The following is a 27,731-nucleotide window of genomic DNA, read 5'->3' on the forward strand; positions in this document are numbered from 1 at the left end:
CTCAAAATGGATTTAAGACCTAAATGTAAGACCAGAAACTATAAAATTCTTAGAGGAAAACATAGGCAGAACACTCTTTGACATAAATCACAAGATCCTCTATGACCCACCTCCTAGAGTAATGGAAATAAAAACAAAAATAAACAAATGGGACCTAATTAAACTTAAAAATTTTTGCACAACGAAGGAAACTATAAGGTGAAAAGACAACCCTCAGAACGGGAGAAAATAACAGCAAATGAAACAACTGACAAGGGATTAATCTCTAAAAGATACAAGTTCATGCAGCTCAATACCAGAAAAACAACCAACCCAATCAAAAAGTGGGCAGAAGACCTAAACAGATATTTCTCCAAAGAAAATATACAGATGGCTAACAAATGCATGAAAAGATGCTGGTAATCACTCATTATTAAAGAAATGCAAATCAAAGCTACAATGAGGTATCATCTCACACTTTTTGGAATGGCTATCATCAAAAAGTCCACAGACAATACATGCTAGAGAGGATATGGAAAAAGTGGACCCTCTTGTTGGTGGGAATGCAAACTGATACTGCCACTGTGTGTGGAGATTCCTTAAAAAACTACAAATAAAACTATAATATGACCCAGCAATCCTGCTATTGAGCATATATCCTGAGGAAACCAGAACTGAAAAAGACACATGTACCCCAAGGTTCACTGCAGTACTATTTATAATAGCCAAGACATGGAAGCCACCTAGATGTCCACCAGCAGATGAATGGATAAGGAAGTTGTGGTACATATATACAATGGAATATTACTCAGCTACAAAAAGGAATGCACTTGAGTCAGTTCTAATGAGGTGGATGAATCTCAAGCCTATTATACATAGTGAAGTAAGTTAGAAAGAGAAAGACAAATATCGTATACTAACACATATACGTGGAATCTAAAAGGTGGTACTGATGATCCTACATGCAAGGCAGCAAAGGAGACACAGAAAGAACAGACTTTTGGACTCAGTGGGAGGAGAGGGTGGGATGATTTGAGAGAATAGAATTGAAACATACACATTACCATATGTAAAATAGATAGCCGGTGGGAGTTTGATGTATGATGCAGGAAAGCCAAAGCCAGTACTATGTGACAACCTGGAGCGATGGGGTAGGGAAGGAGGTGAGAGGGGTATTTAGGAGGGAGGGAACACATGCATGCCTATGGATGATTCATATTGATGTATGGCAGAACCCATCACAGTATTGAAAAGCAATTATCCTCCAATTAAAATAACTTAATTTCAAAAATATATATATATGGAATCTAGAAAGATGATACTGATGATCCTATTCACAGGGGAGCAAAGGAGACGCAGACATAAAGGACAGACTTTTGGACACAGCAGGGGAAGGAGCGGGTGGAACAATTTGAGAGAATAGCACTGAAACATATACATACCATACGCAAAACAGACAGCCAATGGGAATTTGCTGTATGATGCAGGAACCTAAAGCCAGTGCTCTGTGACAGCCTAGAAGGGTGGGATGGGAAGAGAGGTTTAAAAGGGAGGGGACATATGTATACCTATGACTGATTCATGCTGATGTATGGCAGAAAAACCACAATATTGCAAAGCAATTATCCTCCAATTAAAAACAAATTTAAAAAAAAGGACACTTGCTCCTTGGAAGGAAAGCTATGACAAATCTAAACAGCGTATTAAAAAGCAGACATCACTTTCCAACAAAGGTCTGTATAGTCAAAGCTATGATTTTTCCTGTAGTCATATACAGATGTGACATTTGGACCATAAACAAGGCTGAGGGATGAAGAATTGATGCTTTCAAACTGTGGTACTGGAGAAGACTCTTGAGAGTCCCTTGGACTGCAAGGAGATCAAACCAGTCCATCCTAAAGGAAATCAACCCCGAATATTCATTAAAAGGACTGATGCCTAAGCTCCAATATTTTGGCCACCTGAAGCAAAGAGCTGACTCACTAGAAAAAACCTTGAAGCTGGGAAAGACTGAAAGTAAATGAGATGGTTAAACAGCATCACTGACTCAATGGACATGAATTTGAGCAAACTCCAGGAGATAGTGGAGGACAGAGGAGCCTGGCGTGCTGCAGTCTATGGGATTGAAAAGATTCAGATATGACTTAGTGACTGAAAAACAACAAAGCAGCCAAGTGTGGTCCTGTAAGGCAATGTAACAGGATATATGAACAGAGGGGTAATAAATGGAAGATCAGATCATGTAGTGCCTTGCAAGTCAGTGTAAGTCTCTGGCTTCCATTCCAGTTAAGGTGGGGAGCTATTGAAGGGTTTTGAACACAAAAGTGACATGATCTAACTTAGGTCTTGAAAGGATCACTCTGGTGGCTCAGTGATGAAGAATCCACCTGCCAATGCAGCAGACATGTGTTCAACCCTGGTCTGGGAAGATCCCACATGTCAAGGAACAACTAAGCCCTTGCACAACTACTAAGCCCGTGCTCTAAAGCAGAAAACAACTACTGAAGCCTGAGTGCCCTAGAGCCCATGCTCCACAACAAGAGAAGCCACCACAATGAAAAGCCCACAAACCAGAGAGTAGATCCCACTTGCTGAAACTAGAGAAAAGCCCACGCAGCAATGAAGACCCAGCACAGCCAAAAATAAATAAAGTTTTTAAAAAAATCCCTAGGTGACAAGGCCTGAGAGAAGATGCCCAGCAAGTAGGACTTTAAAAAAATAAAAATAAAAAAGATCACTCTGGTTACTGTGTGAAGAATAGTCTGTAGGGAGAAAAGAGCAGAAGCTGGGAGGCCAGAATATGAGGTTCTTGGCAATGATCCAGACAAAAATGATGGTGACTTTGATTTGTATGGTAGCAGGGCAGATGGTAGAAAGTGATTAGATTCTAGATAGATCTTGATGGTATAGACAAAAGGATTTGAAAGTGAGATTAAATTTGAAGTGTGAGAGGGGAAAAAGAATCAAGTATGATTTCTTCCATTTTTCTCTCCATTTTAGGCCTAAATGTAGAAAGATGTACAATTTTGTAGAAAAATGTAAAATGTACATTTTAGGCCTAAATGTAGAAAGAAAAATGTAGAAAGATGAGGTTGCCCTTATCTGAGACAAGGAAGATAAGGAAGACTAAGAAAGGAGAAGACACAGGCAGAACAGGACTGAAATACCTATTAGACATCTAAATGGACATGTTTTGCAGGAAGACTGGGAGTTTGAAAGAAAAGTCTGGACTAGAGACATAAATTTGAAAGTCATCTCGGTTATCGACCATATTTAAAGTCATTAGATTAAATGAGATCACCAGAGTGGTGATAATGAATAGAAACATCCACAAACTGAGGCCTGTGGAACACCCATGTTTAGAAGTCTAAGAGATGAGATCTAGCAAAGGTGACTGAGAAGGGGTGACCAGTGAGGTAAGAAACAAAATCAGGAGAGTGGCATCCTAAAAGCTGGGAGGACAAAAAACAAACAAACAAAAAAGCTGGGAGGGGTAAGCGCTTCCACAAGGAGAAGAGGTACTGGAGAGAGCACCTAGGGACATATTTTCTAAGAGTTTTTCTTTTTTCGATAAAAGAAAGCAGAGAAATGGGAGTAGCTGAGGTGGAAATGAGATTAAGAGATGATTTTTTAAGAATGAGAAAAATTAAAGCATGTTTGTATGCTGACAGGAATGATCCAATAGAGAGAAAGTAATTAATAATGAAGGAGAAAGAAGGGAGGTGGCAGGGTACTTTCCTTGAATAGGCAACAGCAGGTGGTTGGGTGTCGACAGGAATGCAGACAAGTCCTCTAGGGCAGGAGTTCTCAACCAGGGCACTAGTGACTTGGGGGCCACAGATATTTCTTGTGGTGGGGGCTGTCCTGTGCATTGTAGAATGGTTCACTGCATCTCTCCTCTCTACACACTGATGCTAGCAGCACACTAGCCCCACCACCCCAGTCATGAGAGCCCAGAGCGTCTCCAGACATCTCCAAATAGCCCCCAGGGAACATTTTGGGTTCTAACACCTTGGGGAATGGTGCTATCGGCATCTAGTGAGAAGAGGCCAGGGACGCTGTGAAACGTCTCACATTACCCAGGACAGCTCCCCCACAACAGAGTTCCCCAGTTCCAAATGTCAACGGGGCTGTGGTCAGAAAGCCCTAATCTAGACGCAGGGCCAGGTCTAGAGCTAAAAGGGCCCAAATGCAGGCAAGTGAGCAGATGTGAGGGGTACTACCCCTCTTCAGGTTGCTTCCATTTTTTTTCATGGAAATAAGGAAGCAAGGTCATCAGTTGTAGGTGAGGTTGGGGCAGGAGGTACAGGAAATTTAGGGAGAGAAGACAAGAACCTGTCCTCTAGGTGAGGTGGAAAACAAATGAACAGGGAAAGCAGATATAATTCTGGGCTGCATTAAGAACACACTGAGGTACTTTGTCAAGAATTTAATGTGAAATCATAGGCCTGAAGGTGTGTTCCTCCTGGGGCCATATTCAGAGGTGGAGTTGGGAAAGAGCTGGATTTAACAAACTGGTTCTGCCAACAAAGACAAGCAACCAAGAGGCAAAGGAGTGATAAAAATGACCACAGAACTTGAAATGGGTGAGAAGACAGAGTGACGTAAGCGACTATGAAAAGGTAGGTGGGCAAAAAGTAACAAATACCTATTCCAGGGCTTCCCTGGTGGCTCAGTGGCAAAGAATCCGCCTGCCAATACAGGAGACATGGGTGTGATCCCTACGTTGGGAGGATCCCACATGCTGGAGAGCAACTAAGCCCATGCGCCACAACTACTCAGCCTGTTCTCTAGAGCCGGGGAGCCACAACTACTGAGCCCACGTGCCCTAGAGCCCATACTCCGCAACAAGAGAAGCCACCACAGTGAGAAGCCCTTGCACGGCATCCAAGAGTAGCCCCTGCTCTCTGCAACTAGAGAAAAGCCCACGCAGCAACAAAGACCCAGCAGTGCCAAAAACAAAATAAACAAATTTGTTTAAAAAAAAACACCCATTCCAACAGACTAGTTTCAAATGTCTTGATGAGCTTTAAAAAGGGAAAAATAAGGGGAACTCTGCCATACTAAGGTAACCACTCCCTTTCCCTAGTGAATACTTGAAAAAACACTGAATGAGTACAATCACGTTTAAATGAAATCAGGTCAGTGGAGCTTCCTAAGTCAGCTCAATGTTTGGGGCCGTGGTTTCCTTGGTTGAGTCACCCTCCATCAGTGAGGCCTAATGCTGGGGAAACGATACCAAATTTCTGAGAAATCAGAGGACTCAAAAAGTTTAAAGAGACTTCTCGTCTTTATTTGCTAGTGTATCTATTTCTCTGGTAGTTGTTCAGCGATTATGGGCAGACCTGGGGGTGACAGGCCTCACAAATCTAACTGCATAGACTGAAGTGCAAGGTGAAATTGTGGCCAGCTGTGGCACTAGCCGTGACGCTAGTAGTGTCAAGGTGAAAGTCATCAACAGTGATTGGCTACAGGCTATTGGTTCCAGCTTTTGAGGATTTCATTTAAAAAATTACAAAAGAGGGTGGCAGGAAGGCACAAAAGAAACAGAACATATATAAACTTCTAGCTGATTCTCACTGTTGTATAGCAGAAACCAACACAGCATTGTAAAGCAATTATCTTCCAGTTGAAACAGATTATAAAAGACAAGATATTATAAGAGACCAATGGCACTCTTAATACAAACAACATGTAGCCTTTAGGAATAAGGACCTCCCCAAATCACATGGCTATCAGAAAACTGAGTATGAGCCCCACCCTGCCACTCACCAGCAGAATGGTCTCGGCAAAGCACCGGAACTCTTCAGCTGAAAAATGGAGATAGTAGTAGTTATCATGGCTACCTCACAGGAATGGATGTGAAAATGCTTTGTAAACCATACAGCACTTTACTAATAACAGAGACTGAATACACCTTGAAGGCAGCTGGGGAGTGTAACAGAAGTCTCCTTCCTTTTCACTAAAGGCAGAATCCTATGTCGCGTGCATCAGAGGTGCACCAGCCTCTTTTCTATGTGTGGGAACCTGGCCAAAGCCTGCAAGTGGCAAACCAACCCTTAGAGCAAGGGCAGACAGAAAGCCCAAGAAAGGGCAAAGCATTCCATAGAGACAAACCAAAACACACCTGGCAGGTCCAATTTAGGCCTAATTCTTGGCAGCCTTGTTTTCAACTGACAAGGGTTTGGAAACAGGTGAAATATACCGATTACTAGGCATCGTGGGAGTCATTATGGCTCACTGGCGGGAAACACAGACTTTCCATGAATTCATCCTCTGGCTAGTGGCTGTCCACTCCTAGTCATCCCATGGCTCACACTCTCAGTGTCAAGTGCTCAAGAGGCCTCTGGAAATGTATCAACAAAAAGGCATTCTGGAAGGGGCCCATGTAAACATTACAGGGAGCTAATTAGGATACAGGAAACCTGGTGCTAAAGAACCTAACCCCGCCCTTAACTACTCCTGTGGAAAAACTTAACACGGCAGATAAGTGCCTCCATTTTCCCAACCTGGAAAGTAGAGATAACATTTAGACCCAGAGGGGAAAGTAAGGGTGTCTAGTTCAACCCACACATTTCACAAAGGCGGATACAGAGGCTTGGGAGGTGAACTGACATTCAAGACTAGACAGCCAGTGAGTAACCAAGGCAGCACTAGAATCCAGATAACCACCCTCAGATTAGTGCACCTTCCACCCACCTGTTTCTTCCAGGGGGCCTTCCCAGGAAGACAGGAGTTGGCCGAAGGGGATGCTTTCATACAATCAGTATCGTTTCTCCATTATTCTGCCAGCCTCAGAGGAAGATGCCTGGGAAGAGGACAGCCATAGCCTTCAGCCATGTCCAACTCACCACTTAAAGAGGCCCCTCAAATGGTTTTAAGTGGGTTTTCAAGCTTGAGGATGGCGAGCAATCCTAGGATGGTAAGGAAGATCCAACCAGAAGCACTGGAGAAAACGACAGTGAAAACCAGGAAAAAAGAGCACACACACGCCCTTCATAATGGATGATCCCAGCACTTCTTGGGGACCACAGTTCTGGAAGCACAGCAGCAGGCTCATGGGCTGCACTCCCTCGGGCCGCGCTGGGTTTAATGCTCTCCTGTCATGATTTTGGAATTCTTAGTAACTTAAGATCAAGGAACCTGATATTTTCCTTTTGCATTGGGCCCCTTAAGTCTTGTGGCCGGTCCTGCCTCACCCCGCCGCCCCCCCAGGCATAAGGGGCGGCTGGTCTCTACTGCCCCCGCCCCTCCCCAGACAAATAAGCTCAAACAAAAGCCCCTGGGGCTTCAGGAGGGGAAGGATGTAGTGGAAAAGGTCTGGGGAGCATTAGGAGCCTGTATCCTAGGGCAAGAGGCCGACTGACCAGCTGCCTTTTCCACACCTGACAAAAGGAAGATCAATATAAAAATGACCCCCCGCCCTGGGACACCCCACCCCCGCAGCCCCTCGCTGCCCGAATCTTTGCCTCCGCGTGGTGCTCCTGTGCGCCCTGCTCCGGACTCAAGGCTTCCTGTACTGACGGAAGCGGCTCAGTGTGCCCGTGGGGAAAGTGGGGAAGTGCGAGTCCGTCACAGGCTGAGGGAATCTACTAGAAGGGGCCGCACCGCGGGAACTGTCCGCTTCCGCCCCCCGAGCGGATCTCGCGAACGCCGCGGCTGCGGGAAATTTTAGGGACGGTTGACTAGTGGCGCGGCGCTCTCACCAGGAGGATAACCTCTCGCCTCGGCCTCCCCGGGTCTCAAGGGCGAAAAACCCAGAGGACACGGAGGACAAGCGCTCCAGACGTCGGAGCCGGCGTCCGGAGCCCGGAGCCCCGCGCCCGGCCGCGAACACCAAATCCCGCAGGCGGCGCGGGGCCACGGTGGGGGCGGAGTTACGGCGTAGGGGCGGGGTTTCAGCAGAGGCGCTGCTTCCCTTGTGACACTATGAATAAAGTAACGACGCGAGCGCCTTGCGTAAAGGTTCCGTAGTGTAGTGGTTATCACGTCTGCTTTACACGCAGAAGGTCCTGGGTTCGAGCCCCAGTGGAACCAAGCCAGGAAGGCTGTTTTTTCATTCTTTAACAATGGGAAAGAAAATACGAGGTGCTTTTCGTTCTCTGTTAGAATTGTTTTTTTTCATTTTTCTCTACTTTCTGGCATGTTTTTATCGCAGGAGCGTAGTGACAGATACCCTCTCCTTCCATCCCCACGCCCTCGCCCGACCTAGGAAACTGCAAAAGTAGGGGTCTGGCCGTGTTGTAGTCCCGACGGCGCCCCTGCTCCGCCCGGGTCCTACCCCCACGTCTCCTTCGGTACTCTGGAGCAACCTAGGGAAATCCAGCGCTCGTGGGAACCAACATCACCCGGCGCCGCCCTTCCCCTACGAACCAGGGCAGCCCGCCCCCACAGAGTCTCCAACTAAAATATAGTATAGAAGTGCTTTGACTGCAGTTCTATTATTAAGGTTTATTATTATTATTTCTACTACTAAATTTTTTCCCATTAAATTCTAAAATACAGAGCAGAGGGGAAAAAAAAAATAGTCCTTTTCCTTGTAGTGCTGCAGTAGGGTTTGTTGAATAGACTTTAAATAGACCGTCATCTGTTTAATGAAGAATAAAATAAAAAAGTATGAAGAAGCCATGCATAGTATAGAGTAAGCGTCAGGCTTGTGGACACCCCCAAAATGCCAACTGAATGATTAAACATTACTCTGGTTCCTTTTTGTTCCTCTGTATTAATTCATCGCTTTTGAGGGGGTGGGGGGGGCTTATTGTTATCTTTTTAATATTGACCTTTTTCATCTTCTACAAGAGGAATGAAGCAAAGGTCTCTGGGACCCTGGGGCGTTGATGTGGAATAATGGTGGCCAAGAAATAAAAAGGGAAGGGGAAACTCAGTATTTTTCTCTGCATTTTTTCCACATTGTTTTTGTTCATACAGTGGGTAAATTTGTGTCCATTTCTAACTCAGGAGTGTAACACGATTGTCCCTGTTGTTATAATCACTTCATTAACTTTTTAAAAAAAAAAACAAAACTGTTTTTAAGTGTATATTTCAGAAATGCTAAGTATAGTCACATTGTTGTGAAAAAGATCTCCACAAATTTTTATGAAACTCTGATCCATTAAGCAACTCCCCTTACCCCCCCCCACCCCCGTCAACTTTATTCTTAATGGCTGTACAATAATAAAAACTAATTACGTTAAACATTATTTTTATATATATATAAATTATTTATATATATATATATAAAATCCCATTTAAGCCTCAAACTAACTCTATGAAGTGAAATGAAAGTCGCTGAGTCTTGTTCGACTCTTTGCGACCAGGCCAGAATACTGGAGTGGTAGCCGTTCCCTTCTCCAGGGGATTTTCCCAATCCAGGGATCGAACCCAGGTTCCCGCATTGCAAGTAGAATTCTTTACCAGCTGAATCACAAGGGAAGCCCAAGAATACTGAAGTGGGGGTAGCCTATCCCTTCTGGAGTGGGTAGCCTAATCCTATAAACGCTATGAGGTAGGCATTATTTTCACCATCTTCCAGAGGAGAAAACCGAGGCACAGAAAAACCTTACCTGTCTTTCTCAAGGCCACATTACCACTGGTTGAGCTGGGATTTGCATCCAGTCCAGTCTGTCTTGGGAATCTGTGCTCTTAACCCTGCTTGATGTTCTGAATCCCCACCTTGATGACCATGTAGATTGTTTCCAATTTTGTCTTATTATAACAACACAGCAACGTAAATCTTTGTCTGTAACTGACCACCCTCCCAATTACTGTTTTCCTGAGTAAATAGGCATAAACATGATGCCAACTTGCTTTCTGAGAGGGGAATCCATGTCATTTTCATAGAATTCAAGAAGTTAGTTCTTACTTGGCAGGAAATTGCTCAAGGTCACCCCCTAGAAGATGATGGCAGAGAATGGATTAAGACCTGGGTCTTCTGATGCTAGTTTCTATTTTCCTCCTCTGCTTCACTTCATTTAAACATAGAATAAAGCCAGTAGTATCTTCCTTTGCTAAACCGACCTCAGTTGACATTAGCTTCCTCTCTGAGACTTGTTGAGGCAGGTAACTATGTGGGTTAATTTAGCGGGGCTCAGCCAAAGCCCTAAGAACTAAATGGAATAAGATGCTTAATGAGGCCAGTGCTCAAGTTAAGCTTCTGTTCCTAGGAAAGCTCTCCACTTTGATAAGGAAGAGCAGCAGCCAAGGACAAGGGGAGAATGCCACGCAAGATAGAAGGCTTCTTGTTTTTACTTCTCTTTGGCTATGAAGGTACGTGCTATCAAACCCTTAGCACTCATTAAATACTTAATAATGCAATTGAATTAATCATATAGCTGATTAATAGAAATGCAACCAGAATAATTAAAATATTACTAATTAGCAAAGGATGCTAATTATTTAATATGTGTTATTAATGAACAATAGTTTTCTTTGTGTGATGCAGTCCTCTTTGTCTCACCATTGGCTTTCGGGTTCTGTCAGGAGCCATCTAAAGTTCAAAGGATGCTAAAAATGGGACAGAAAGAAGAAAGGGTCTCAAAATTGTGTAAAATAACTATAAATTGAAACAATTAAGAAAGTCTGGAATATTCTTGAAAGTTTTTAGGAGCCAAAATTAGGGTGATGATAGAATTTAATCTTCCAAACCAGGACATTACTGAGAGTGGCGGAGGATGCTATTAATAATTCTACTGGGACAACAGGTGTAAACCAGGACTGTCCCAGGCAAATCGGAATGTGAGGTCACCCTAGTTTAAATATGGATTAACATAACATGCCGAATACCACTGGACACTAAGAAAGCATAATCCAACTGAGAGTCAGGAATCCCCAAAGGCTCAATACACTCAATCATTTTAAAATTTCTAAATATAGCCTGGGCAGAGTGAAATGCTTGATTAAGGAGAAATTAAAGGCAAATCTCTAAAATGTCATCCAATTCAAATTTTAAATTTGATGTCAATCTTTCAAATCATGCTCTTTCATGGCTCTCTCAACTTTCAAGGACCCATCAACTCAGAATTCCTTTTTAGGTTTTTACATACATTAGAAATTGGTTCTTTGTGGTCACTGTATATTTATGCATGTTACAAGAAATAAATAAGGAGGGCAGGAAGAAGGAGACTTCACTCTGCCAATGACCTGGTAGACAGATAACAAAACAAAACAAAAAAAAAACCTCACATGGAGTCAGAATTCCTGATTTAAATCATTTTCTTCTCTACTCTCTCATTATTTTGTTGGTAGAATACTCACTTTCATGATCCCCCAATCTTACAACTTTTGTTATTTAGTCACATTTCTCAATATTTGGGAAGACCTATAAAAATATAACTCCAGGGTTATTTTGCAAACACTCAAGATAAATTTCTAAGTAGGGATCTTTTAGATCAATTATCTGGTTGCAAATAAACAATTGCAATTGATCCCTTGTAATTAAGAATCAGCAACTCCCCCAACTGCTGCTGCTAAGTCAGTCAGTCGTGTCCGACTCTGTGCGACCCCATAGACAGCAGCCCAAAGACCGCTTAAAAATGTCTTGAGGTGGGCATCATAAGGAGCTGGAAAAGCTCAGTTGGGAGAGCATTAGCCTGAAGATCTAAAGGTCCCTGGTTCGATCCCAGGTTCCGAATCAGTATTTTCATCTACATCGAACAGAAAGTGCAATTCTTGCAACCTCGCGATCTGAGCTCTCTCAAGAGTGTCTTAGCCTACATCCAGGAGGAGGACTCCTAGATCTAATAAAAGAAAGTGTGGGTCGCTCAGTCATGTCTGACTCTGTGCACAGTCCACCAGGCTCACTTTGCCTGGGAAGGGGTGGGTTGCCATTCCCTTTGCCAGGGGATCTTCCCAACCCAGGAATCGAACCCAGGTCTCCTGCATTGTGGGCATATTCTTTACTATCTGAGCCACTAGGCATTGCAATTGTTCCCTTACAATTAAGAAATAGACATGCCTCTGAGAAATTCTTTAACATACCTTAAAGAGCGGGTTACCAAGGTAGCCAGAATGAATACCTCAGTTGGGAGAGCCTTAGACTGAAGATCTAAATGCTCCCTGGCTTGATCCCGGGTTCTGGCAGGGTCAGTGTTTTCATCGACATCCAAGGAAAGGGGCACTTCTTGCAACCTCGCGATCTGAGCTCTCTCAAAGAGCAAGTGTTTTAGCTTACATCCAGGAGGAGTCCTGCATCCAGTGAAAGAAACTGTTAGTCGCTCACTCGTATCCGACTCTGTGGTTCCATGGACCACAGTCCAACAGGCAAGAACACTAAAGTGGGTTGCCACTGCCATCTCTCCTGAGGAAATTCCCAACCCAGGGATCAAACTCAGGTCTTCCGCACTACCCACATACTCTTTACTATCTGCTCCACCAGGCATTCCAAGTATTCCCTTATGATTAAGAACCAGCGACTCCTCTGAGAAACTCTTTAAGATGCATTGAGGGAGCTTCCACCAGGAAGCTGCAATAGCTCAGTTAGGAGAGCTTTAGACTGAAAATCTAAATGTTCCCGGTTCAATTCCGGGTTCTGGCGAAGTCGCTGTTTTCATCCACATCCCAAGGAAAGGCGCACTTCTTGCAACCTCGCGATTTGAGCTCTCTCAAAGAGCAAGTGTTTTAGCTTACATCCAGGAGTCCTATATCCAGTGAAAGAAAATCTTGGTCTCACAGTGGTGGCCGACACTGTGACTCCATGGACCACAGTCCACCAGGCTCAGTCCCTCCGTGGAATTCTCCAGGCAAGAATACTGGAGTGGTTGCCATTCCCTTCGTTAGAGGATCTTCCCGACCCAGGAACTGAACCTATGTCTCCCACATTACGGGCATATTCTTTACTATCTGAGCCAGCCGGCATTGCAATTGTTCCCTTACAATGAAGAATCAGGGATGCCTCTGAGAAATTCTTTGAGATACATTGAGGGTGGGGCTCAATAGGGACCTGGATAGGTCAGTTGGGAGAGCGTTAGACTGAAGATTTAAGGGTCCCCGGTTCGATCCGGGTTCCGGCAGAACTATTGTTCTCATCTCCATCCAAGGAAAGGCACAATTCTTGCAATCTCGCAGAGAGCAAGTGGTTTAGCTTACATCGAGGACGAGTCCTATATCCAGTGAAAGAAAATGTTAGTCGCACAGTCGTGTCCGAGTCTGTGACTCCCTGGGCCACAGTTCACGAGGCTCGGTCCTTCCATGGAATTCTCCAGGCAAGAATACTAGAGTGGGTTGCCACTCCCCTCTCTCATGAGGACCTTCCCGACCCGGGGATCGAACCTAGGTCTCTACCATTGCGGGCATATTCTTTACTATCTGAGCCACCCGGCATTGCAATTGTTCCCTTTCAAGGAAGAAGCAGCTACGCCTCTGAGAAACTCCTTAAGATACATGGGACTGGGGGGGGTGAGGGCGGGAGGTGGGGCTCACCAAGGAGCCGGAATAATTCAGTTAGAAGAGTGTTAGACTGAAAATCTTGAAGGTCCTGGGTTCGGTCTGCGTTTCCAGCAAAGCAGGTGTTTTCGTCTACATCCCAAGGAAAGGCACACTTCTTGCAACTTCGTGCTCTGAGTTCTCTCAAAGAGCAAGTGTTTTAGCTTACATACAGGAAAGTCAAGTGAGTCAGTCGTGTCCGACACTTTGCGACCCGGTGGACTGTAGCCCGCTAGGCTCCTCCATCCATGGGATTCTCCAAGCAAGAATACTGGAGTGGGTTGCCATTTCCCTCTCTCCTGAGGATCTTCCCAACCCGGGAATCGAACCTAGGTCTCCCGCATTGCAGGCATATTCTTTACAATCTGAGCCACCGAGCATTGCCATCCTTCCCTTACAATGAAGAAGCAGGGACGCCTCTGAGAAACTCTTTAAGGTACATTGAGGGCGGGGCTCATAAGGAAGCCGGAATAGCTCAGTTGGGAGAGCGTTAGACTGAAGATCTAAAGGTCCCTGGTTCGATCCCGGGTTCCGGCAGACATATTGTTTTCATCTGCAACCTAGCAATCTGAGCTCTCAAAAAGAGCAAGTGTTTTAGATTACATCCAGGAAAGTCAAGTGAGTCAGTCGTGTCCGACTCTTTGCGACCCGGTGGACTGTAGCCCACCAGGCTCCTCCGTCCATGGGATTCTCCAGGCAAGAATACTGGAGTGGGTTGCCACTTCCTTCTCCAGGGGATTTTCCTGACCCAGGGATTGAACCCAGGTCTCCCGCATTGCGGGCAGACGCTTTAACCTCTGAGCCACCAGGGAAGCAATTCCAGTCAAAGAATGTTAGTCTCTCAGTCTTGTCTCACTCCGTGACTTCATGGACCATAGTCCACCAGGCTTCCTCTGCCCATGGAATTCGCCAGGCAAGAATACTGGAGTGGGTTGCCATTCCCCTCTCTCCTGAGGATCTTGCCGACCTGGGGATCGAACCTAGGTCTCTGGCATTGCGGGCATATTCTTTACTATCTGAGCCACCCAGCATTGAAATTGTTCCCTTACAATGAAGAAGCAGTGACGCCTCTGAGAAACTCTTTAGAATACATGGTGGGTGGGGCGGGGGTGAGGGCGGGGGCTCGCCAAGGAGACGGAATAATTCAGTTAGAAGAGTGTTAGACTGAAAATCTTAAAGGTCCCCGGTTCAATCTCGGTTTCCAGCAAAGCGAGTTGTTTTCATCTGCATCTCAAGGAAAGGCACACATCTTGCAACCTCCCGATCTGAGCTCTCGCAAAGAGCAAGTGTTTTAGCTTACATCCAGGAGGAGTCCTATCTCCAGTGAAAGAAAGTGTTAGTTGTTCAGTGGTGTCTGACTATGTGACTCTATGGACCATAGTCCGCCAGGCTCCCTCTGCCCATGGAATTCTCCAGGCAAGAATACTGGAGTGGGTTGCCATTTCCCTCTCTCCTGAGGATCTTCCCAACCCAGGGATCGAACCTAGGTCTCCCGCATTGCGGGCATATTCTTTACAATCTGAGCCACCGAGCATTGCCATCCTTCCCTTACAATGAAGAAGCAGGGACGCCTCTGAGAAACTCTTTAAGGTACATTGAGGGCGGGGCTCATAAGGAAGCCGGAATAGCTCAGTTGGGAGAGCGTTAGACTGAAGATCTAAAGGTCCCTGGTTCGATCCCGGGTTCTGGCAGACATATTATTTTTATCTACATCCAAGGAAGGGTGAAATTCTTGCAATCTAGCAATCTGAGCCCTCAAAAAGAGCAAGTGTTTTAGGTTACATCCAGGAAAGTGAAGTCAGTCAGTCGTGTCCGACACTTTGCGACCCGGTGGACTGTAGCCCACCAGGCTCCTCCGTCCATGGGATTCTCCAGGCAAGAGTACTGGAGTGGGTTGCCATTTCCCTCTCTCCTGAGGATCTTGCCAACCTGGGGATCGAACCTAGGTCTCCCGCATTGCGGGCATATTCTTTACAATCTGAGCCACCGAGCATTGCCATCCTTCCCTTACAATGAAGAAGCAGGGACGCCTCTGAGAAACTCTTTAAGGTACATTGAGGGGGGGGTTGCTCATGAGGAAGCCGGAATAGCTCAGTTGGGAGAGCGTTAGACTGAAGATCTAAAGGTCCCTGGTTCGATCCCGGGTTCCGGCAGACATATTGTTTTCATCTACATCCAAGGAAAGGTGCAATTCTTGCAACCTAGCAATCTGAGCTCTCAAAAAGAGCAAGTGTTTTAGATTACATCCAGGAAAGTGAAGTCAGTCAGTCGTGTCCAACTCTTTGCGACCCGGTGGACTGTAGCCCACCAGGCTCCTCCGTCCATGGGATTCTCCAGGCAAGAATACTGGAGTGGGTTGCCATTTCCTTCTCCAGGGGATCTTCCCGACCCAGGGATTGAACCCAGGTCTCCCGCATTGCAGGCAGACGCTTTAACCTCTGAGCCACCAGGGAAGCAATTCCAGTCAAAGAAAGTGTTAGTCTCTCAGTCATGTCGCACTCTGTGATTCCATGGACCACAGTCCGCCAGGCTCCCTCTGCCCATGGAATTCTCCAGGCAAGAATACTGGAGTGGGTTGCCATTTCCCTCTCTCCTGAGGATCTTGCTGACCTGGGGATCGAACCTAGGTCTCTGGCATTGTGGGCATATTCTGTACTATCTGAGCTACCCGGCATTGCAATTCTTGCAATCCTTCCGTTATAATGACGAAGCAAGAAGGCCTCTGAAAAACTCTTTAAGATACACTGAGGGCGTGGCTCACTAGGCAGCCAGAATAGCTCAGTTGGGAGAGCGTTAGACTGAAGATCTACAGGTCCCTGGTTCGATCCCAGGTTCCAGCAGAGCTGTTGTTTTCATCTATATGCAAGTTCAGTTCAGATCAGTCACTTAGTCGTATCCGACTCTTTGCAACCCCATGAATTGTAGCACGCCAGGCCTCCCTGTCCATCACCAACTCCCAAAGTTCACTTAAACTCATGCCCATGGAGTCAGTGATGCCATCCAGCCATCTCATCCTCTATTGTACCCTTCTCCTCCGGCCCCCAATCCCTCCCAGCATCAGAGTCTTTTCCAATGAGTCAACTCCTCACATGAGGTGGCCAAAGTACTGGAGTTTCAGCTTTAGCATCATTCCTTCCAAGGAACATACAGGACTGATCTCCTTTAGAATGGACTGGGTTGGATCTCCCTGAAGTCCGAGGGACTCTCAAGAGTCTTCTCCAACACCACAGTTCAAAAGCATCAATTCTTCAGCGCTCAGCTTTCTTCACAGTCCAACTCTCACATCCATACATGACTACTGGAAAAAACATAGCCTTGACTAGACGGACTTTTGTTGGCAAAGTAATGTCTCTGCTTTTGAATACGCTATCTAGGTTGGTCATAACTTTCCTTCCAAGGAGTAAGCGTCTTTTAATTTCATGGCTGCAATCACCATCTGCAGTGATTCTGGAGCCCCCCAAAATAAACTCTGACACTGTTTCCACATCTATTTGCCATGAAGTGATGAGACCAGATGCCATGATCTTCGTTTTCTGAATGTTGAGCTTTAAGCCAACTTTTTCACTCTCCTCTTTCACTTTCATCAAGAGGCTTTTCAGTTCCTCTTCAATTTCTACCATAAGGGCAGTCTCATCTGCATATCTGAGGTTATTGATATTTCTCCCAGCAATCTTGATTCCAGCTTGTGCTTCTTCCAGCCCAAATTTCTCATGATGTGCTGTGCATATAAGTTAAATAAGCTGGGTGACAATATACAGCCTTGACGTATTCCTTTTCCTATTTGGAACCAGTCTGTTGTTCCATGTCCAGTTCTAACTGTTGCTTCCTGACTTGCATATAGGTTTCTCGGTCAGGTGGTCTGGTATTCCCATCTCTTTCAGAATTTTCCACAGTTTATTGTGATCCACACAGTCAAAGGCTTTGGCATAGTCAGTAAAGCAGAAACTGATGTTTTTCTGGAACTCTCTTGCTTTTTCCATGATCCAATGGATGTTGGTAATTTGATCTCTGATTCCTCTACCTTTTCTAAAACCAGCTTGAACATCAGGAAGTTCATGGTTCACGTATTGCTGAAGCCTGCTTGGAGAATTTTGAGCATTACTTTACTAGCGTGTGAGATGAGTGCAATTGTGCGGTAGTTTGAGCATTCTTTGGCATTGCCTTTCTTTGGGATTGGAATGAAAACTGACCTGTTCCAGTCCTGTGGCCACTGCTGAGTTTTCCAAATTTGCTGGCATATTGAGTGCAGCACTTTCACAGCATCATCTTTCAGGATTTGAAATAGCTCCACTGGAATGCTATCACCTCCACTAGCTTTGTTTGTAGTGATGCTTTCTAAGGCCCACTTGACTTCACATACCAGAATGTCTGGCTTTAGATGACTGATCACACCATCGTGATTATCTTGGCCATGAAGATCTTTTTTGTACAGTTCTTCTGTGTATTCTTGCCACCTCTTCTTAATATCTTCTGCTTCTGTTAGGTCCATACCATTTCTGTCCTTTATCGAGCCCATCTTTGCATGAAATGTTCCCTTGGTATCTCTAATTTTCTCGAAGAGATCTCTAGTCTTTCGCATTCTGTTCTTTTCCTCTATTTCTTTGCATTGATCACTGAAGAAGGCTTTCTTATCTCTTCTTGCTGTTCTTTGGAACTCTACATTCAGATGCTTATATCTTTCCTTTTCTCCCTTGCTTTTCACTTCTCTTCTTTTCTCAGCTTTTTGTAAGGCCTCCCCAGACAGCCATTTTGCTTTTTTGCATTTCTTTTCCATGGGGATGGTCTTGATCCCTGTCTCCTGTACAATGTCATAAACCTCCATCCATAGTTCATCAGGCACTCTATCTATCAGATCTAGGCCCTTAAATCTATTTCTCACTTCCACTGTATAATCATAAGGGATTTGATTTAGGTCATACCTGAATGGTCTAGTGGTTTTCCCTACTTTCTTCAATTTAAGTCTGAATTTGGTAATATGGAGTTCATGATCTGAGCCACAGTCAGCTCCTGGTATTGTTTTTGCTGACTGTATAGAGCTTCTCCATCTTTGGCTGCAAATAATATAATCAATCTGATTTCGGTGTTGACCATCTGGTGATGTCCATGTGTAGAGTCTTCTCTTGTGTTGTTGGAAGAGGGTGTTTGCTATGACCAGTGCGTTCTCTTGGCAAAACTCTATTAGCTTTTGCCCTGCTTCATTCTGCATACCAAGGCCAAATTTGCCTGTTACTCAGGTGTTTCTTGACTTCCTACTTTCGCATTCCAGTCCCCTATAATGAAAAGGACATCTTTTTTGGGTGTTAGTTCTAAAAGGTCTTGTAGGTCTTCATAGAACCGTTCAACTTCAGCTTCTTCAGTGTTACTAGTTGGGGCATAGACTTGGATTACTGTGATATTGAATGATTTGCCTTGGAAATGAACAGAGATCATTCTGTCATTTTTGCGATTGCATCCAAGTACTGCATTTCGGCCTCTTTTGTTGACCATGATGGCTACTCCATTTCTTCTAAGGGATTCCTGCCCACAGTAGTAGATATAATGGTCATCTGAGTTAAATTCACCCATTCCAGTCCATTTTTTAGTTAGCTGATTCCTAGAATGTCGACGTTCACTCTTGCCATCTCCTGTTTGACCACTTCCAATTTGCCTTGATTCATGGACCTAACATTCCAGGTTCCTATGCAATATTGCTCTTTACAGCATCGGACCTTGCTTCTGTCACCAATCACATCCACAACTGGTTATTGTTTTTGCTTTGGCTCCATCTCTTCATTCTTTCTGGAGTTATTTCTCCACTGATCTCCAGTAGCATATTGGGCACCTACTGACCTGGGGAGTTCCTCTTTCAGTGTCCTATCATTTTGCCTTTTCATACTGTTCATGGGGTTCTCAAGGCAAGAATACTGAAGTGGTTTGCCATTGCCTTCTCCAGTGGGCCATAATCTGTCAGACCTCTCCACCATGACCCACCCGTCTTGGGTGGCCCCACAGGGCATGGCACAGTTTCATTGAGTTAGACAAGGCTGTGGTCCTATTGTGATTAGATTGACTAGTTTTCTGTGAGTATGGTTTCAGTGTGTCTGCCCTCTGATGCCCTCTTGCAACACTTACCATCTTACTTGGGTTTCTCTTACCTTGGACGTGGGGTATCTCTTCACAGCTGCTCCAGCAAAGCGCAGCTGCTTCTTACCTTGGACGAAGGGTATCTCCTCACAGCCGCCCCTCCTGACCTTGAACATGCCAGCTGCGATGGACTGCACGGCAGAAGCGTGCCTGCTGCGACAGAACTCGCAGAAGCGTGGCCGATGGGAGCTACCCCACATCCGAGGTCAGGGGCAGTGGCAGAGAGTGCCAGGCTGCCACGGGGCTGGAGCGGGATCTACATCCAAGGAAAGGCGCAATTCTTGCTACCTCACAATCTGAGCTCTTGCAAAGAGCAAGTCTTTTAGCTTACATCGAGGAGGAGTCCTATATCCAGTGAAAGAAAATGTTAGTCGCCAGTCGTGTCCGACTCTGTGACTGCATGGACTACAGTCCACTAGGCTCGGTCCTTCTGTGGGATTCTCCAGGCAAGAATACTGGAGTGGGTTGCCATTTCCCTCTCTCCTGAGGATCTTCCCAACCCGGGATTGAACCTAGGTCTCCCACATTGCAGGCATATTCTTTACTATCTGAGCCACCAGGCATTGCAATTGTTCCCATACAATGAAGAAGCAGGAACTCCTCTGAGAAACTCTTTAAGATATTTGCGAGGGAGGCGGGGGTAAGGGTGTGGGTCGGTCTCCCCAAGGACCGGAATAATTCAGTTAGAAGAGTGGTAGACTAAAAATCTTAAAGGTCTCGGGTTCGATCTCGGTTTCCAACCAAGCAGATATTTTCGTCTATATCCCAAGGAAAGGCACACTTCTTGCAACTTCACGCTCTGAGCTCTCTCAAAGAGCAAGTGTTTTAGTTTACATCCATGAGGACTCCTAATTCCAGTGAAAGAATGTGCTAGTCACTAAGTTGTCTCTGACGCTGTGATTCCATGGACCATAGTCTGCCAGGCTCCCTCTGCCCATGGAATTTTTCAGGCAAGAATACTGGAGTGGCTTGCCATTTCTCTCTCTCCTGAGTATCTTCCCAACCCGGGGATCGAACCCAGGTCTCCCGCTTGAGGGCATATTCGTTACTATATGAGCCACCAAGGATTGCAATTGTTCCCTTACAATGAAGAAGCAGGGATGCCTCTGAGAAACTCTTTAAGGTACGTTGAGAGCACTTTCATCAGGCAGCCGGAATAGCTCAGTTAGGAGAGCGTTAGACTGAAAATCTAAAGGTTCCCGGTTCAATTCCGGGTTCCGGCGAAGCTGCTGTTTTCGTCCACATTTCCAAGGAAAGGCGCACTTCTTGCAACCTCGAGATCTGAGCTCTCTCAAAGAACAAGTGTTTCAGCATACATCCAGTAGGAGTCCTATATTCAGTGAAAGGAAATGTTAGTCTCACAGTCGTGTCCGACTCTGTGACTCCATGGACCACAGTCCACTAGGCTCGGTCCTTCCGTGGAATTCTCCAGGGAAGAATACTGGAGTGGGTTGCCATTCCCTTCGCTAGGTTTTCCCGACCCACGAACTGAACCCATGTCTCCTGCATTGCGGGCATATTCTTTACTATCTGAGCCACCAGGAATTGCAATTGTTCCCTGACAATGAAGAAGAAGGGACCCCTCTGAGAAACTCTTTAAGGTACATTGAGGGCGGGGCTCACAAGGGAGCAGGAATAACTCAGTTGGGAGAGCGTTAGACTGAAGATCTAAAGGTCCCTGGTTCGATCCCGGGCTCTGGCAGAGGTATTGCTTTCATCTACTTCCAAGGAAAGGCATAATTCTTACAACTTCGCAATCTCAGCTCTCTCAAAGAGCAAGTGTTTTAGCTTACACCCAGGAGTCCTATATCCAATGAAAGAAAATGTTAGTCGCACAGTCATGTCCGACTCTGTGACTGCATGGACCACAGTCCACCAGGCTCGGTCCTTCCGTGAAATTCTCCAGGCAAGAATACTGGAGTGGGTTGCCATTACCCTCTTTCCTGAGGATCTTCCCAACCCAGGGATTGAACCTAGGTCTCCACCATTGCGGGCATATTCTTTACTATCTGAGCCACCCGGCATTGCAATTGTTCCCTTACAATGAAGAAGCATTGATGCCTCTGACAAACTGTGTGTGTGTGTGTGATAAGGTTTTATTAAAGTATAAAGGAGATAGAGCAAACTTCTGACATAGACATCAGAAGGCGGTGAGAAAGAGTACTGGCTTGCTAGTGTTAGCAATGGAGTTATATTCTCTCCAGTGAATCCAAAGAATGTCTGGAGGTTGTAAAGACCTCACCAGACCTCCTCCTATAATTCACATTTTAAGATAACAGAATTAGCCAGAAGGCTTAGTCCAGAGACTGTCCTCAGGCAGGATACATAATCCTAAGCACTATAGAGGAAAGAAAAGTTTGTCCTTTCTCCCTCCTTGAGAATTCCAGATTTGTCTCTCCTTGGGCACCCTTAGACTTCTTATCAACCTGCCTAGGAAATGACTCTCTCATTCCCCCCTTTTCTTTTAGGAGAATTATGTTGCCAAGAGAACTTCCCTGGTGGCTCAGATGGTAAAGCGTCTGCCTGCAATGCCGGAGACCTGTGTTCAATCCCTGGGCCAGGAAGATACCCTGGAGAAGGAAATGGCAACCCACTCCAGTACTCTTGCTTGGAAAATTCCATGGATGGAGGAGCCTGGTAGGCTACAGTCCATGGGTTGGCAAAGGGTCAGACACGACTGAGCAACTTCCCTATATTGCCAAGGGAAAGGGGTGTCGTTTTCATTCCATAACTACTTCCTGCTGTTTAGGGGCGTAGTCCTTAAATTGTTGAGGCAACATATTCTTCTAATCCTCACATTGAGGGTCTCTGATCCAGGGGCCCCAAGTAATAGTTGGAGAAGGCTGTGGCACTATAGGAGCTTGGACACCATTTGTAACTTAAAAGCCTTCATGTGACTAGAACCAAATCCGATTACACAGTTCCAGATGCAAGGCAAAATAGTAAGTGAAAGTGAGGTTGCTCAGTCATGTCCTACTCTTTGCGACCCCATGGACTGTAGCCTATCAGGCTCCTCCATCCATGGGATTTTCCAGGCAAGAGTGCCGGCGTCGATTGCCATTTCCTTCTCTAGGGGATCTTCCCAACCCAGGAATTGAACCCAGGTCTCCCGCATTGCAGGCAGACACTTTGCCATCTGAGCATATATCCATAGTTCCATCAGTCCATTTTAGGATTGTTAGATGACATCAGTTTAAGAAGAGGCATCACATATGATTGTTGTGGAAGGTATTCGCAGACTTGGAGAAAGTCTTTTCCTTGAAGTGGAGATGTCCACCACCGGAAGCTTTCCACTGATGAAGAGGGGAGTGCTCCGCAGACCCAGCAGTTAGACTGATTGTGGAATGCAGCGTAGGAATGAGCCCAGGACAGGAAGGCATTGTCTTGAGGATCAAATGGCAGACTCAGGATTTTTGGGAGTCAGCTGAAGTAGGCTCACATAGATTATCAGGTCCATCTTTTGGCTCGTCCAGTGGGCCAGGGGCTTCAGTAAGCACGGAGTAAGTTGCCCCAGTGTCTAAAAAAGGAAATCGATGGATTGGCTTCCCACAGTTGTTAATACCCGGGGTTCCTCAGGTGTAATTAGGACCGGAGCTTGTGTGGGGACCCCTGGGCACCTTCAGTCCTGATTGTCTTGAGAGTCTGACCCTGATACCTACGCCTCTGGGGGCAGTCTCTCTTCCATTGTGGTCCTCTGAAGACTGGACATGGAGCGGGGGGGGGGGGGGGGGGGGGGCGGGGGGGGCGGCGGGGGGGGGGTTGGGGGCGGCGGTTTAGATGCCTGAGGGCAATCCCGCTTGAGGTGCCCCTCCCCTCCACATTAATAGCAAGCCCATCCCTTTTCACCTGGGTCCCTCTGGGCATTTTTCTCAGGCTGTTTAAGAATGGTTTTCATAGCCATTGCGAAGGCTTCCGCCTGTTCCTTTATCTTTTTCTGCCTTTTTTTCTTTTTCTCATACTCCCTACCATAATAGACTGTCTGAGCCAGTTCTAACAGATTATCTAAAGACTGATTTGGTCCATACACCTGTTTTAATATCTTATGGCAGATATCTGGAGCTGACTGAGTGAGAAATCTTTTAAGGTCACTTTTCCCTCTTTACTTTCGGGATCAATCTGTGAATCTGTGAAGGGCTTCTCTCAGTCTATCTAGGAATTTACCAGGCGCTTCCTTCTCCTGTTCTATGTTTGCCAATTTGCCATAGTTTAAAGGACAAAATTATTTTGTCCTTTATTTTTTGGGCTCCAAAATCACTGCAGATGGTGACTGCAGCCATGAAATTAAAAGACGCTTACTCCTTGGAAGGAAAGTTATGACCAACCTAGATAGCATATTCAAAAGGAGAGACATTACTTTGCCAACAAAGGTCCGTCTAGTCAAGGCTATGGTTTTTCCAGTGGTCATGTATGGATGTGAGAGTTGGACTGTGAAGAAAGCTGAGCACCAAAGAATTGATGCTTTTGAACTGTGGTGTTGGAGAAGACTCTTGAGAGTCCCTTGGACTGCAAGGAGATCCAACCAGTCCATTCTGAAGGAGATCAGCCCTGGATATTCTTTGGAAGGAATGATGCTGAAGCTGAAACTCCAGTACTTTGGCCACCTCATGCGAAGAGTTAACTCATTGGAAAAGACTGATGCTAAGAGGGATTGGGGGCAGGAGAAGGGGACGACAGAGGATGAGATGGCTGGATGGTATCACCGACTCGATGGACATGAGTTTGAGTGAACTCCAGGAGTTGGTGATGGACAGGGAGGCCTGGCGTGCTGCAATTCATGGGGTCATTAAGAGTCGGACACAACTGAGCGACTGAACTGAACTGAAAGGACAAAATGACTCTGATTCCATTTTCCTTTAGCTGTGTTGTAGCCCCAGTCTGGTTCCGTAGTTGGGACTGCCTGATTCCCATTGGGGAGGGCGGTTATCTCATCCTCCCTCTTCCCTACTGACTCATTACCAAACCATTCATCTTCATAAGCAACCGCTTTTCCCAAGATATACATCACATCCTTCCAAGTAAGGTCATAAAGCAGAGTAACACCTTTAAAAGCTCTAATATATTTTTCTGGGTCCTCTAAATAGTCTCCCAGATCCTCCTTGATTCTTTGTATTTCTTGATAAGAAAAAGGCTTATTAACTCTCATAGACTGATTATTTCTCCCGGTGGGTGATTCATGAAGTGGCAACAACTTGTATGGCTCTTCCTCAGTCTCTCTGGCTGCTCTGCACATATGATCCCAGGGATAGATTGGAGAAACCTGCTTTTCTTTATCTCTTTGTCTCCTGTCCTCCATCTCATCTAGCAAAGTAGGAGGACAAGAGGGAGCTAAAGGAGTCGCACCCAAATCTATACCCTTAGGACATAAGCCTGGTATATTTCACAGAGAGAAAAAAGGCAACACATATGCTACTTCTACCCATTTCCCTTGTTTTCTACAGAACCGGTCTGATTGTAAAACAGTATTATACTTAAGAGACCCTCCAACCAGCCACCGTTCGCCATCCTCCAGTGGATACCGTGGCCATGCAGTATCACATAGGAAGACCAGGTGTGTCTTCTTTAAGCCCTGGGGATCAAATCTATCCCAGTTTTTCAGGATACAGTTCAAAGGAGTGAGGCTGGAATTGTTAGCTCCCATCTGGAAGAGAGAAAAAAAGCGACCAGCGCCATTTTTCTACCGGAGGCGTCCCTCCCTGCTCTAGATGGGGGTGTAGACAGATTTTACACCAAAGCTTTTCTTTCCTGGTCGGACTTAATTTGTCCCTTACTAATGCAGGTGCCGTACTCGTCCCTCCCGGGTCTACCACGGAGCTGGGGTGGGGATGCACCAGGGGTAGACCTGATGGCATCCCTAACTGAAGTCCAGCTCTTCACCATTACCTCTGATGCCACCCAGGGAACTATCAGAGTAACCTTCCGGAATGCCTCCCAGGCTAAGACCGCTTGGGGCACCGTTCGTCACCTGAGTACCAGTGCACGACCCTGAGTATATCCCTGACCACAATAAGACCGATACTAACGTAAAACTGAGATGTTCCTTCCAAGTGTCACCACACCAGTATAAGAGTCCACTAAGAGCCAGTGCTACCAAAGGAAAAAACCCCATTGCAGTTCCAATCCGAGTAACCTTTAACCTCAGAGATGCTCTTGTAGCTAGAGCTCCATCTAGCTTCCGAACTTTTGATTCCTAGCAAGGCTAGGCGCTTCTTGACTACCAATCCAAGTTTGGGACCTAAGTCATAGTACACAGTAACAACCTAGATCACAAGTCCCTTGAAAGTATATGATCCGACAGATTAGGTTAGTACTTCTAATTCCCAAGGAGTTATGAAATGGTCAAAGAGACCAAAAAGTTTGACCAAGAAAGGAGAGTTCGGTCCACACACTTTGCCCATTTCTGGTCAGTCACCAGAGGAGACATTGGGTGCCTCTTTGCATTGGCAGGTCGGTATAAACCCCGACATGTTTCTGCCATAAGCCATATGAGGTCACCGTGGAACCACAGAGCAGGGCTCCTCACTTGATTCACACAGGGCGTTTCATTCATTCACGCAAGCACACCGTAGAGTTAGTAAAGTACTGCAGAAAACGTGTTTGCTAGGAGAACAAAGAACTAGAGCTCCAAGCATCCTTACCTTGTCCTGAAGAATCCCAGACAAGCCCCCAAGATGACAGGTTGTTGCTGAATCACGCAAAGACGCCAGGATTCTTGGCCTCCGGAGGAGAAGAATTCAATCCAGGGCCAGAGACGAGGCTTGATTGCTCAGAACTTTTGTGTAATAAAGTTTTATTAAAGTATAGAGGAAATAGAGAAAGCTTCTGACACAGACATCAGAAAGGGGTAGAAAGAATATCCCTCTGAGAAACACTTTAAGATACATTGAAGGCAGAGCCCACTAAGGAGCTGGAATAGTTCAGCTGGGAGAGCGTTAGACTGAAGATCTAAAGGTCCTTGGTTCGATCCCGGGTTCCAGCAGAGCTGTTGTTTTCACCTACATCCAAGGAAAGGCACAATTCTTGCAACCTTGCAATCTGAGCTCTCGCAAAGAGCAAATGTTTCAGCTTACATCCAGGAGTCCTATATCCAGTGAAATAAAATGTTAGTTGCACAGTCGTGTCCGACTCTATGACTCCATGGACCACAGTCCACCAGGCTCGGTCTGTCCGTGGAATTCTCCAGGCAAGAATACTGCAGTGGTTTTCCATTCCCCTCTCTCCTGAGGATCTTCCCGACCTGGGAATCAAACCCAGGTCTCACGCATTGTGGGCATATTCTTTACTATCTGAGCCACCAGGCATTGCAATTGTTCTCTTACAATTAAAAACCGGCAACTACTCTGAGAAACTGTTTAAGATACGTTGAGGGGTGGAGGGGATGTGTTCACCAAGGAGCTGGAATAGCTCGTTTGGGAGAGCGTTAGACTGAAGATCTAAAGCTCCCTGGTTCAATCATTGCAATTGTTCCCTTACAATGAAGAAGCAGGGATGCCTCTGAGAAACTCTTTAAGGTACATTGAGGGCGGGGTTCACTAGGGAACCAGAATAGCTCAGTTGGCAGAGCGTTTAGAGTGAAGATCTAAAGGTCCCTGGTCCAATACCGGGTTCCGGCAGAGCTATTCCTTTCATCTACATCCAAGGAAAGGCGCACTTCTTCCAACTTCGCGCTCTGAGCTCTCTCAAAGAGCAAGTGTTTTAGCTTACATCCAGAAGGAATCCTATCTCCAGTGAAAGAAAGCGTTAGTCGCTCAGTCGTGTCCGACTCTGTGACTCCATGGACCATAGTCTGAGAGGCTCCCTCTGCCCATGGAATTCTCCAGGCGAGAATACTGGAGTGGGTTGCCATTTCCCTCTCTCCTGAGGATCTTCCCGACCTGGGGATTGAATCCAGGTCTCCCACATTGCGGGCATATTCTGTACTATCTGAGCCACCCGGCATTGCAATTGTTCCCTTACAATGAAGAAGCAGGGATGCCTCTGAGAAACTCTTTAAGGTACATTGAGGGCGGGGCTCACTAGGGAGCTGGAATAGCTTAGTTGGCAGAGCGTTAGACTGAAGATCTAAAGGTCCCTGGTTTGAACGCAGGTTCCAGCAGAATCGGTGTTTTCATCTACATCCAAGGAAAGGCACAATTCTTGCAACCTTGCGATCTCAGTTAAGTTCAGTAGCTCAGTCGTGTCCGATTCTTTGCGACCCCATGAATCGCAGCACG

The 27,731-nt window shown here is 45.9% G+C and overlaps 2 protein-coding genes and 10 non-coding genes across 12 annotated transcripts in view; 11 read left to right on the forward strand and 1 right to left on the reverse strand.

Moving 5' to 3' along the window:
• PPEF1 (protein phosphatase with EF-hand domain 1) overlaps positions 1-7,817 on the reverse strand; it is a 149,062-nt gene extending 141,245 nt beyond the window's left edge. Inside the window, exons 1-3 of the mRNA XM_052663184.1 lie at positions 7,686-7,817; positions 6,679-6,787; positions 5,752-5,789 (exon numbers count right to left, since the gene is read on the reverse strand). The gene's annotated coding sequence lies outside the window, so the exon portion shown is untranslated. The remainder of the gene's footprint in view (positions 1-5,751; positions 5,790-6,678; positions 6,788-7,685) is intronic.
• A 126-nt stretch (positions 7,818-7,943) lies between these two features.
• On the forward strand, positions 7,944-8,016 carry TRNAV-UAC (transfer RNA valine (anticodon UAC)). Its single transcript has one exon. It is a non-coding gene; the product is annotated as a tRNA-Val (tRNA).
• A 4,422-nt stretch (positions 8,017-12,438) lies between these two features.
• On the forward strand, positions 12,439-12,511 carry TRNAF-GAA (transfer RNA phenylalanine (anticodon GAA)). The gene has a single exon. It is a non-coding gene; the product is annotated as a tRNA-Phe (tRNA).
• A 1,351-nt stretch (positions 12,512-13,862) lies between these two features.
• Positions 13,863-13,935, forward strand: TRNAF-GAA (transfer RNA phenylalanine (anticodon GAA)). Its single transcript has one exon. It is a non-coding gene; the product is annotated as a tRNA-Phe (tRNA).
• Positions 13,936-15,016: 1,081 nt separating this feature from the next.
• On the forward strand, positions 15,017-15,089 carry TRNAF-GAA (transfer RNA phenylalanine (anticodon GAA)). Its single transcript has one exon. It is a non-coding gene; the product is annotated as a tRNA-Phe (tRNA).
• A 389-nt stretch (positions 15,090-15,478) lies between these two features.
• TRNAF-GAA (transfer RNA phenylalanine (anticodon GAA)) lies at positions 15,479-15,551 on the forward strand. Its single transcript has one exon. It is a non-coding gene; the product is annotated as a tRNA-Phe (tRNA).
• Positions 15,552-16,165: 614 nt separating this feature from the next.
• Positions 16,166-16,238, forward strand: TRNAF-GAA (transfer RNA phenylalanine (anticodon GAA)). The gene has a single exon. It is a non-coding gene; the product is annotated as a tRNA-Phe (tRNA).
• Positions 16,239-19,647: 3,409 nt separating this feature from the next.
• Positions 19,648-27,731, forward strand: part of RS1 (retinoschisin 1) — a 29,097-nt gene continuing 21,013 nt past the window's right edge. The window contains exon 1 of the mRNA XM_052662779.1: positions 19,648-19,726. Within this exon, the coding sequence (XP_052518739.1) occupies positions 19,648-19,726 (79 nt within the window). The remainder of the gene's footprint in view (positions 19,727-27,731) is intronic.
• TRNAF-GAA (transfer RNA phenylalanine (anticodon GAA)) lies at positions 20,672-20,744 on the forward strand. Its single transcript has one exon. It is a non-coding gene; the product is annotated as a tRNA-Phe (tRNA).
• TRNAF-GAA (transfer RNA phenylalanine (anticodon GAA)) lies at positions 21,151-21,223 on the forward strand. Its single transcript has one exon. It is a non-coding gene; the product is annotated as a tRNA-Phe (tRNA).
• Positions 26,425-26,497, forward strand: TRNAF-GAA (transfer RNA phenylalanine (anticodon GAA)). Its single transcript has one exon. It is a non-coding gene; the product is annotated as a tRNA-Phe (tRNA).
• TRNAF-GAA (transfer RNA phenylalanine (anticodon GAA)) lies at positions 27,541-27,613 on the forward strand. The gene has a single exon. It is a non-coding gene; the product is annotated as a tRNA-Phe (tRNA).

The sequence above is a fragment of the Budorcas taxicolor genome, chromosome X (genome assembly GCF_023091745.1).
Source record: "Budorcas taxicolor isolate Tak-1 chromosome X, Takin1.1, whole genome shotgun sequence".
Taxonomy (NCBI): Eukaryota; Metazoa; Chordata; class Mammalia; order Artiodactyla; family Bovidae; genus Budorcas; species Budorcas taxicolor.